The sequence below is a fragment of the Gambusia affinis genome, linkage group LG06 (assembly GCF_019740435.1).
Source record: "Gambusia affinis linkage group LG06, SWU_Gaff_1.0, whole genome shotgun sequence".
NCBI lineage: Eukaryota > Metazoa > Chordata > Actinopteri > Cyprinodontiformes > Poeciliidae > Gambusia > Gambusia affinis.
In genome coordinates, this window is record NC_057873.1 from 7,374,997 (window position 1) to 7,387,583 (window position 12,587).

A 12,587-nucleotide genomic window follows, 5' to 3' on the forward strand; every position below is an offset into this window, starting at 1 on the left:
TCTGCGCCAAGCCCGGCTAAACCCGCGACCAAAACAAAGTATCACGTGCTCCTGTCCCGCTACTACCAAACCCGCTCTGAGAAAAACAAAACATTCTGACTCATCCTAAATGACTGTTTACCTGGCAAGCTAACATGATCTCTAATCCATATTTTCACTCTTAGTGTAAAGCCCCTAGATTTGGTGCTCCTCCTCTCTTTAGCTGAAGACCTAACTCTTTGCTGTTACGGCTACACTCACTGTGAAGTTAGTGGTCAGCCAGGACACTGAGTGGTCTGTCCTCTGGGCTGCAGCCAGAAAATGGGGACTAACAAAACAAAACACTGGCAGGAACACAGCGTCTGAGGTGGGTGGAATCAGCCGCGTACACATTCCACCTGATTTGTTTGAAAATGAAAGGATCACAATATGGGATTTTCCAGAGTTCAGTCCTGTTATATAAAGGCTCAGTAAGTGTTAATTTACCAGCAGCAGCACCTGATGTTTCACTAACTCAAGTAAAAAAAAAAAAGTATTCCACAGCTCAGAACACATGCTGTGTAAATGGAAGGTGCTCTTACTGAGTATGTATGACCTACTTTTAGAAAACTGTTGGTTTGATGTAGTGCCTTGCAAAAGGATTCATACCCCTTGAACTTTTCACATTTATTCATGTTACAACCAAAAACCTTAAGCTGTTAAGATTGAAAGACCTGGAGTTAGCCAAGCAGCCATGTTTAAGTTCACTCACACAAGAAAAAAGTTGTCTAAAACTGCAAAACTTAGAAATAAAAACATGCCCTGTCTGGTGGAGGGACTGCTGAAACCAACTGTATTTTTCAGTTTGTGTTATAAACTCAACTCCGCTGTATTTATTAATAGGATTGATTTGGAATACAGTAGATCCGTGTTCGAGGGGTGTAGGGACATGAACTGGATAGCTGAAATCCACAAATATTTGAGACTCCCTTTGGAATCCTTTACAACTGCCTATTTTACTAGTTCTAACATGAAATGCACTTTAACATGCTTTAATTTGCATAGCTGAAACCACTGAAGCTTTCTTATCTCTGCTCTTGAGGATACAGCCAATCAATGGCAAGGCAAATGAATGGCACTCCTGGATTGGCTGCTTTACAAACACAAGCCAACAGCGTGTCAAGTAGCAGTTATCTCAGTTTCCAAAGATGCTAAAAAATCCATAAATATGTGATTTTTCCAGCAAATAATTTCGAGTAGCGCTCCACAGAAAACTCTGCAAGCAGAAATACTGATAGAAATACAAATACTGAATAATGAACAGGTGAGGATCCATTGTAATTTGCATTAAATTTGTCTGTAAGATAGGATTGGATTGACATATTTATTTATATAACTTGAATAATTTGGGTTTTTAAAGACGCTATATAAAAAAATTGTATAATAAAAATAGATAGATCTTTATTTATATGGATAAATAAAGACATACCTGAAGCCCACTATTGGGTGCCTAATAAATTAAAGGCATTGGTGGTCTAGCATATAAAATAGTAATTTAATACTATTATATATGTAATAGTATTACATATATAATTCCTTTAATCTCCAACCATTAAAGGAATACAAAACTCACATCTTATGCAAAAAGGTTTAATTTAAAATAAGAAAAACAACAAAAAATTGTTCCACAGTTTAAAAAAAATTAATTAAAAATAATTACTGTAACAATTTATATCCAGAAAATATGCACCAAATGAGATCAAACTGTAAAACAAGGACACCAATGTACAAAGTACAGCATGAGATAAATTCGAAACATTCAGCTCAGGTTAAAGTGATGTGATGTGATATCATCAGAATAGCATCCATAAATAAACACACGTGTTCAACACTCAGACATCAACATGCAAACATCATGCATGTTAGAAAAGATAGAAAAAGTTTCAGATTTTTCTATCAGAAACTGATAGAAAAATCTGTACTTCAGCAGAACATTTTGTGGGATCTGATAGTTTGTCATTGGTTTCCTTTGAAAGCTGTGCTGTGCCAGAACTCTGCCCTGCTATACTGCCTGTTTACTGCCTCAGTCTACTGAAGTTTGATTAAATCCCCTAAAGCCCTTCTGGGCAAACAAGAATGAAAGAGTGCAGAGAGCAATAGTAGTGCCGGAGCTGAGGAGGTAAACAAATCTGGAGCAGGATAGAAGGGAAAACATGACGTTGTGAAATCGTCTGTGGGGCTACTAGTATCACGCTGTTGCTCCATCAGATCAGCATGGATCAGCACAGTTATGTCACAATGTTACACCGTTCTCTGCCAGCACCATCAAAACAAACTGATCAACTTGTACTTACAAGGGCATAAAAACCAGATGATGTGAAAAGAAAAATCATCAGTTTTTTAATCAATATATTAAACTAATTATCTGAATAATCCAAATAAGCAAAAACAATCCAAGAAAGAACAATGTACTGTTTTGCAGTAGGAGAAGGAGTTCTGTTGTAGAAGAAAAAACAAAGGACCTCTGGTAACTCCTGACAAGCTAGAGAGATCCAATCCACTGGTGGCAGAAGAAGCAATTGCTGAAAATATGCAATAAGAGGTTCCCTTTGCTGTTTGCAGGAACCGGTGTGGTGGCCCTGATTTGCATAACTTCATTTCAGCAGGAAACTGCTCAGTTTTGGCTGACTTATATCAAGGCATATTTATGTTTTGCAATGGCCCAGTCAAAGTTCATACCTTAATTCAATCTAAAATCTGTCCTAATGTTTACAGAAACATTCCATCCAACTTGATGGTGCCCATAAATCAGTTCCTATGTCCATTCATACTATGCTTGACATAGTATGTGCAGTTAATTCAGCACTACAAAATAAAATGTGACCCAGTAAGTGAAGACTACAGGCAGTTGTAAAAAAGTTTCCACGTTGAAATAAGGCGGGAAGAAAAAAAAAAAACACAAAGTATTCCTCTACAGTAAAGAAAAGGATATAAAAGCATGTGCTGGAATGTTCCCTGTGTCTGCCTGTCTGTCTGCCATCGTGATTGTGCATCTGCCAGCAGAAGAGCTTTAATTATGAGGCCCAGGTTATGTGTGTGCACCCACACTCACACACCCTTACACACGCACACACCCACACACACACAGAAGACTAGCGTCCCACATATCTCCAACACAGGCCTCACAGTTCCGCTGACTAACCAGTGGCACCAGACTTTGGCCTGCGGCTCCCTGATTCCAGTAAATGTCTTGTTATGCAACTCCTCACAAGTGTCACCCAGACTGAACTTGGAGCTTTCTGGGACTCTCCTTCCCTTAATCTTTAGCTCTTTGTTTTTGTACAAGGAATGGAAGCCCATGGTGTAGCTGAAGGTTTGACAATGGCAGAAGAATATGGAGAGAAAACAAGGGAGGGGAGTGTCTGGTAACCTTTTAAAAAATTAAGTGCGACCTGCTTTTTGCTAAGGCTAGAAACTGGGAATGAAGAGCAGACAGTGCAGGCAGGAAATGGGGAAGAGGGTGAGAAGAGCTCCTTCAGTTCTTTTTGCCTAAGAATCACAGCTGCCCCTCATGTCTTGGGTCAATGCCAAGGTTAGACTCCTTAAATGCTTCACAGGGGGTTGGTGTGTGTGCTTTTTGAGTGTCTGCGTGTCCGTGTGTGTGTGTTTTGAACCAGCTGAAAGAAGAGGACCACTGTTCCATCTAACTTTCTGTCCCACTAAAACACTTTCAGGGAAGCTAACATTCTTAGTTGTAACAAAGTTCAGCTAGGTTTGTGCTTACTCAGGATTATAACACCTTCGGTCTCAGCTTCTGGTTGATTTTGAGCCATATTTCAGAGGTTTATAGGGCAAACATTCCAACATTAAATAGCTTTCTGTATCCATGTTCAGAAACAATAAAGAGTTAAACTGCACCCTATAAGTTACTTAACTGCCTCAATTCACCTGAACAGTGTTCATTTTTTAAAAGGTTTTATTTCTAAGGCTGACAATATAAAAAAATCACATAGATACATTATTATCGTTCAAATACCGGTACTGTTAACTTGGGACAATTTGCATTGAGATTAACCCAAAGTAAATCTAGTTCATGCCTGCCATTTCAAAGGCTTGCAACTGAAAAGACAGCATAAAAAGGGAAAATCAATCAATGGCTTCTTTCATTTCCAATTTAAATTCTGAATTTATGGAGAACTATAGTTTTACCGAATGGGAACTCAGAAACTCCGAAATACAAAGGGACCACACCATAAGTACTTCCTGTTCCCATCAAACAATTACCCAAAAAAATGTCGCAAAATATTGAAAAAGCCTCCGGTAGAGAAAAAAATGGTGAAAAAGAAAGACCAGATTGACACAAGCTATGGGAACTATTTTTAAGCTCTGAGAAAATCCGACAACTAGATAATTGCTAAAAACTAGTCTTTGAATCAGGGCTTACGCTATGTCATGCGTATGGTAAAAGTAAGTTCCAAGTCAATACTTGGTAGAAATGGAAACAAAAAGTGACAGACAAAATATGAGTTGTAAAAATTCTGCAATTGAACCTACAATTAGCATCTGATTTGGAGTTTCCTAAGACCACTAAATATTTTTTTTCTTAATGAGTGCTGACTGCTTTACTGTAGTTCACAATATAATATACATAAAGTTTTACATTTTCATTTTGAAAAGATGCAAAGAGAAACCATTTTCAATACTTTAGTCAATAGAACCACCATAGAATTAAGTAAGAATAAAATATTGGACTGAAGTCTACTCCACTCCATTAAAATTCTTTCTTACTCTGACCTTTTTCCTCCATTACTCTGGATTATTAAATGTTGAGAAGACAAATGCTATTCTGATATTCATTTTATAAAAGCTTGGTTGTTCACTCTTATTGAGCTCCTTCCTGCTTTCTCAGAAATTGAGAGTACTTGTTCATGTTCTAGATGTACAAAGACTGGCCTGTTTTAAAACAAACTTTGATTATATTTGATAAAATCTCAACAGATTAAGTAACTCTTATCAACAGCTTTTAGAAATTAAACAAAGCATCAATTGACAGACCCACGGTGAAGCCTAGGGATGATTCAGCCAATTTGCAACTAAGCAATTACAAAATGATTCAGTTTAGCTTTCTCCAATGAAAAATTTGTTGCATAATGCAATAATTGTTTTAAGCGGGATGTTTAATTGTCTTCCACAGATTGCATAACTGCATTTGGATGTCAAAGGTAAGATAAAAATGCAGAAACAAGCAACTGGCAGTGTGATGTAAGTAACCAGCAAAACTGGTTACTGGTTGAAATGTTTAATTTACTAGTTCATTATTTTTGTACTGGGACAGGAAGTGATAAAGTAAAAGTTTGATATTTGAAGAAAACGATCAACTTATGATGCTCTCCTGCATCATTTGTCTGATTTAAAAGAAAAATATATCTTTAAATCATTTCAGTTGTCATTTGCTACCATGGTGTTGCAGGTGCTTGGAAGTCATTCTGTTAAAAAGCTGGAGCAGAACCTTTCTCTTGTCAAAGTCAGTGTTTACAGTAAAACTGAGTGGGATGGGAGTCAATAGGCGCATTGACATGGTAATGACCCTTGTGCCGCTTGCCGTACAATCTGCTCGGACCGATGTGTTTGTCCGCTGCTACAGTTTGTTTTGAGATCCGTGGGAGTATTTACCAGCGTAGGTTGAGGAATTTCAGGTCAAGAGAGCGCCATGTACGGAGGAAACCTCTGACTGAACTGATCCTGATACTGACATCAAACGCACCTGAGTCGTCAGGCTCCACCAGCTTAAAGCAAATATTTATCCTGTAGTGACGTAAAAGCAGAAAGAGAACAGATTTTTGGCAGGTATGAATGTATGCGTACCTCATGTTAATTTAATGTGTGACTTTATTTATCTCATTAATTCCATTCATAAAGTTAAACTAATATACTATACAGATTCTTTGCACGCAGAATAACAGAAGTCAAGTACGTATTTCTGTTAAGTTTTATGATAAAGGCGCCAATGGTGCAGCGCCAAATTGGTGTTCATGAAACACAGGTTTCTTCAACTAGCCTGCAGCTTGTCTGCATTGTTGGTTCTGATGTCTCTCATTTTGCTCTGAACAATCCCATAGGGATCAGGCCAAGTGAGCTTGCTGGCCATTAAAACACATTGATTCTATGGCAACAAAGACAATTATAAGCATTTTTGTTGTGGTTTGGAAAGTGTTGAAACCTCTTGAAAAATAAAGTCAGCAATAAAACTTGTCAATAGAGGGAGACATGAAGCACTCTAAAATTTTATGTGCTGACTTTGGACTTGAGCTTTTAAAGCACACTTTTTCCTTCCACATAACCTTCCACTAATGTGATTGTACAGAGCATATACCTGCCATTCCATCTGTGTAATACTCTTATAATTTTGTGGAAGCAAAAATAATCAAAATTAACATGAATAAATTCTCAAAACGTATTAGTTTGTGCAATAAATATATATAATAAATACATTTCACTTTTTTAATTGAATACCCAAAATAAGAGAATTTTTCAATGATAGCCTAATTTCTGGAGCTCTCCCTGCATTTCTGGCAATAAAGCTTTACAAAGGGAAATAACTTACCATAAAATGTGCACAGATCTAAGCCATGAAGAATGAGCTCAGCAAAAATGTTTGGTGATGCATTGTTTTTGCCATCTGCTCTCTTTCCCGTCAGGTGGCATCCTGGGCTTGGGCCAGTGCCCAGACCAAGCTGATCCCACCTGACACAACTGTCCTCCAAATTCACACTGTCACAGACGGCCTGAGAAGTGTGGAGGCTGTCATGACTCAGCTTAGACTAGACCTACCGTGGAAAATTAGTGGGACTGTGAAATGAGCTCTGTACATTTACAGAGCACAGAACCCTAATTAGATGTTAATGAGAACTTTATGTGCTTTCTTCACTAACAGTAGATAGTCACAGCAATAAACCATCCTCAAGTTAATTATAATTAATATCTGAAGGTGTAAAGGAAACCAAGCATTTTTTTGATATGCGGCCAGTGATGTCTACTGTAGCTCACATAGAAACCACTGTCAGCCAAAGACTTACTCAATCAGTGAATCAACACAAACCACATATTGCTTTCTGATTCAGTGATTTGTGTTCTGTTAAGGTAATCTGGTGTGAGTGCTTTTATCAAAATTACTTTTCCAACATCTGCATTAACAGAATGTGCCTGTTACTAATGAAACCAACATGCTTTTGTATTTCCAGAGAGTTATTTTGTCCCATTTGAGACAGAATGTGGATAACAGATAAAAATTAGGATAGCAACAAGCCAAAACGATGAAGAAAAAAAATTTTAGAATATGAGAGATGAGACCAGTACTGATCAAATTTTAGCTTCATTAATCATAACCTCTGACCAGTCAATAATAAGCTCATTTTAAGATTAGTCATTCCATCACACAAAGTAAGTGCTATCAAGTTGCAATGACAACAATCTTCAAAGTAAAAGCTTCAACGACACAGATTATTTCAGTGTATTGTAGCTAGGCAAAGGCTGAACAGAGTTAAGTAAAGATGTCATATTTTATCCTTTTGAAATTCCAACCTTCACTTGTCATAGAAAATGCAAGATTTGAAAACATTGATAACGTTTGGGAGCATCCAGCTAAGCTAGGTTTCTAAGTTACATAGAATTTGCAATTGGAGACTGTTGTTTTAGTAATGTTAGCCATGCTAATGGCTATAAGAACACTAATGGTGCAAATGCTAATATAAGATGCCAAAGCTAATTTAAAATGGACACTTCATAATAGCTTTGTCTTAAAACTGTTTTCCTACATTTCTCCTCTCATACAGTCGACTGACTTTATCACTGCCACTACCAGAATTAAAAAAAAAAAAAAAAAAAATTCAAAATGTTCTTATAGTAGAACTTAACTGATCGGAATAGAATAGCCATTCAAGATTTACCTAAAACTGATTGGAAATCTGTCAAAATTTAAAAGGAGAAAATTAGCTTAAATATTAATTATATTAATGTCTTTTGAGTTTGGGCTGCCTTATAACTGAGCTCTTGCTGAAGACACATTGTGTGACAAGCCCCCTGTGTAGAAGCGAGCTCTATGAATAACTCCTCTCAGCAGTACTGAACGGTACTTTGCTTTCCAACAGAATTACTCAGTTTTAAACACCCCCAACATGGCAGGAAAGGCAGCAAACCCAGGGGGTAGCCAAGCACCTCTCACTGGGCTGCCAGTCACACACAAACTGCTACATGGCTGCTGGAGCAACAGAGAAGAAAGCTGTTAATTTAGATGCAGTAGATCATACAAAAAACATGTTAAGATTCTGTCAGTGTGACTCTGTCAAATGCGTTAGTAATTTTATTCCAGCAGAAGTGGAAATTACTGTTTTTTTTTCATGTCTCCAATAATGGCGATTCAATAGTTTTTTGGTAGATCTTTGTTTTACATTTTGGAGCAGATAACATTTTATTGTGAGGATCTGATACAGGCTAAGCTTTCAAAAGACAATCATTAAAATGGCAATAAAAAAATACAATAAAAATTTTAATGCAATGTAGGATAGTTAGCAAAGAAATTCTTTATAGGCAGGGAGTTTTTTTGCATATACAGCTCTCTTTGTGGATTAAATAATGATGCACCTTCTCAAGAAACGGCAATGAATCCTGCTTATGACTTTGTGTTTCTGTTTAGCCCCCAAATTGTGTAAAAACACACTGCGAGAACATTTTAGAGCAAAAATGCACATCCAGAATAAACGGTGGGTAATTGACTTCAGGTAAAAATCTACTTGAACAATATCAATACCCCTTGCAAAACCTGTCCATTGATGGCTTTGTTTACTGAGAGTATTCTACTAAACTAGAAGGGTTTTTCCACTTTTGGGACAACATCTGACAACTCAATGTGAATTTTAAGCTAATTTACTAAAATCCTGGAGGTCCGACAGATGAATATGGACCAAAATGTTTGCAAAAAAGGAAAACTACCTGCATGAAAACAGTGAAAATCCAAGTAAATCATTATTTTTTATATCATTCTGGGTCAGATTCAGCATAAGCACTAAAAAATAATATTTTCTCCAATAACTGTGACTGACACATATGTCAAATTTCAGCACATGAGGTTGCTCAGATGGAGCCAGCCCAAACAATAAAGAAAAAACTACAACTGCTTCAAATTTCAACAACCCAGACAGCTTACAATAGACGGCAGCCGTAGTAAATCTTTCAGTATTATGGGCTCACTACGATTTCCTGCTGGGAGAGCAGACTGTCATTAATTTATTGTCAGACATCAGTGAAACTATGCGTCTTCAAACAATAAATAAATGAACAAAACATTTTTGCCCCTCGATAGTCCTCAGTAGGAGTGCTTCTTTCACACCACATCAGAATTTTTGAATCTACTCTTGTGTAATGTTTTGGGACAGCTTCTAGGACACATGATCGGCTCCAGTGTCTCCTTACGACATAGCCGCTTAAACTCAGCTGCATTGGAGTTCCACAGTCCAATGTGGAAAACTGTGATTCAGCCTGAAAATTTACAACATTTTCGCAGGACAAGAAAAAACAGAGAAGAGCTGCCTCAGCGGTACAGTGATTACCATGATTACAATGTTTAAAAGATCAATACGCCAAACTGGAAGAAAAAAAATTCCTGTTGAGTCAGGAGACTCACATAAGTCACATTCTGCAGTAAGAAGTCAGATGACTGTTTAAGGTGATGGCAGCAACAGACAAGTTTGCAAAATTATAATGCACTGGTTGTGAGACATGGTACAATTAACAATTTCATTGGCATTTAAATGTTCTTGCATGCTTTTTCAGTTTAGACCTTTGAAAAAGCAATGGTCTAAACTTAATCATGGGGTGAAATCAAAAATGTACCAATTAGTCAGCTGGGGATCGATTCAGGCCAATTTTTCTCTTGATCAGGTCTAATTTTTGACAGCATGTATTTTTTGAGTTGAAGAAAGATTAAAAATGTTAGGGACATGCAGTATCCGTGGAGCATATTGTTTTCTCTTTTATGTGTTACAGTCTGTGTATATGCACCACAAGTCTGGAACAAACTTACAGAAAACTGTAAAACAGCTGAAACACTGACTTTCTTTAAATCTCAACTAAAAACCCACATGTTTGGAGTTGTATTTGAAACATAATCAATTACAAATTTAATGACAGAACCTGACTTAATGTTGTGTTTTGATTGTTGATTCTGTGTTGCATTGTGTTTTTGTGTCTGATATGATGTAAAGCACTTTGAAATGCCTTGCTGCTGAAATGTGCTATACAAATAAAATTTGATTGATTGATTGATATAGGGGAAAAAAAACCCAGAAGTGTTTAAAATGAAAATCGACAGGTCAGACATGATCAACCAGGAAAATCCTGATGAATTAATCATTTGTGAAAATGTAGACCAAAAGATAACATGCCAGTAACACAGACAACACAATGGAGATATAAAAGTAAACAACTCTAAAACAAAGGCTACAAAATAAATGCTTTGTCTATCAAGCACCACAGAGAAGCCAAATCTCCCCAGAGGGAATATTACAGTTATACCACATGAGATAAAAACAGCATAGAACACAATGAAGTCCATAAAAACCCACTGTGAAATACCACAGACACAAAAAATTCCCTAGTGGATAACGTTGTACAGGAGCTGGCATAGGCAGCTTGAAGATGCACCAATCAATAGGCAAGACATTGGCCAATCTTCACCTGATTGGCACTGATCAGTGCCGATCATTGTTTCCCCAACAGTAAAAACAGCAAAAGATGTTTTACCACAGATGGTAAGAACTTCATACCATTTTCAGTCCCTAGATGCATCAACTAATGACATGTTTGGCTGCATGAATATCTGATTTGTTGTGACTATTCTTGACAGCATATTTTTCTTTCTCCTGTTTTTTTGACAAAAAATCTTGACCTAGCCAGACTTTTTTCAGGACAATTAAAACCACATGCAGAATGACTAAAACTACAGCAGAAATAAGTGACATTTATGCTATTGAATAAAAGCTAAATTCTAAAAATAATGGAAGGAACCATATTTAATTTTAGTTTGAGGAATGGTGGGATAGATTGTTTATGCTGCAAGATGTAAATTTATTTCTATTGCATTCTAAAATAAATATTAGACTTTGACTGTAGAAAAATATATATTTTCCTGATAAAAGTGAACTAAAAATTATTTGAATAAAGCTTTACATTATTGTGTAAATTGTGAGTAAACTTAAATTACGCTTTAGTTAAAAGACTGTGACAAACCCCAATTTAAAATGTATTTCTACTTCTTCAAAGAAAATCGGTAATGGGTATCAGTCAGGAAAAACCATGATTGGTGCATCGCTAATGTTGAACACAGTAAACTCCAAGAAGCAAGTATGAAAACAGTCAGACATACCTTCCAGCCTGCAGAGCTGTTGCTGTCTCCCTTGTCCTTGAAGTAAGGCACACTTTTCACCATCCAGTCATAAATCTGAGACAGCGTTAGTCTGTTCTCTGGAGAACTTTCAATAGCTTTGGTTATGAGGTCTGCATATGACATATTCCCCCATGCGTTCCGCCGAGAGGAGCTGCTCTTCCTCTGTGCAGCGGCTGCAGCAGCTGCTGCGGCTGCCGAAGGTGAGGAGCCCACCGGGGTGGAGAGCAGAGGCACCTGCTGCTGCTGCTGCTGCTGCTGATGCGGGAGTTGCGGGTTTGGGTGCTGCTGCTGATGCTGGTGATGATGTTGATGTTGGGCTTGCTGGTGGACGCAGTTTTCCTGACACTGAAACTCGTTGCACAGGATGACCGGCTTCTGCTCCGTGAAGTCTTCATTCTCCTCCAGCAGGCTCAGATTGTTGATGTACTCCGCATTGCCAACGCCGGGCTCCTGCTTCACGGACGGCACCGGCGACGAAGTGTTGGAGTCTCCCGGGTTGATGAACTCCGGCCGGGGCAGGGGCCAAGTGCAGGACCGGGGCCGCGAAAGGGGCTCGAAGTCCGGGTCGATTTCCACCAGGTGTGGCTGCTGGGCCGCTTCCGCCATGGTGTCGAGAGGTGACCGAATGTTCTTACAATGTCATATAAGTGTGACACCTTTTAAATAAGTCAAAACTTACGTCTCTGAAATGTTAAGAAACTCAAGCAAAGTCTCAGTGCTCCGCCTGGGCGCAAAATCCCCACTGGAAGTTACATCCCAAGCCGGTGGAAACGTGAAGCAGTTTAAAAAAGTCTGCGACCGAGTGGTCTTTCAAGGGGGCTAAAGTTGAGTTGGTGGGACGGCTCTGCTGGAGCGCCGGTTTGTTTATGTTGTCCAGTCGTAGTGATGTTCCGTCTGATGTCCCGCACAGCCTGTTGACTCCGTGTTGTAGAGCATGTGAGGAGGACTTACTGGAAGTCTCATTTGTCAATTGATACCACCCACATTTGACTGACAGGCCTGAGCCACCAATGGATGCTATTTTAAAAGCTACTCTGGTTTTATTCTGAGAGGGACCACAAATACATTGAGTTCTCAGATTCTCTTTCAAAGTACTTTTTAATGTCAATTTGATCGACTTTCTCTAAAGTAATCTGGCTTCTACAACAGTTTTTGTTGTCAATTTCTCCCCCTAGAATTATATTATATT

At 38.1% G+C, this 12,587-nt stretch overlaps 1 protein-coding gene across 1 annotated transcript in view; it reads right to left on the bottom strand.

The window, feature by feature from the left end:
- foxo1a (forkhead box O1 a) overlaps positions 1 to 12,336 on the bottom strand; it is a 35,126-nt gene extending 22,790 nt beyond the window's left edge. Inside the window, exon 1 of the mRNA XM_044120809.1 lies at positions 11,378 to 12,336. Within this exon, the coding sequence (XP_043976744.1) occupies positions 11,378 to 12,004 (627 nt within the window). The 5' untranslated portion in view covers positions 12,005 to 12,336. The remainder of the gene's footprint in view (positions 1 to 11,377) is intronic.
- Positions 12,337 to 12,587: the final 251 nt, after the last annotated feature.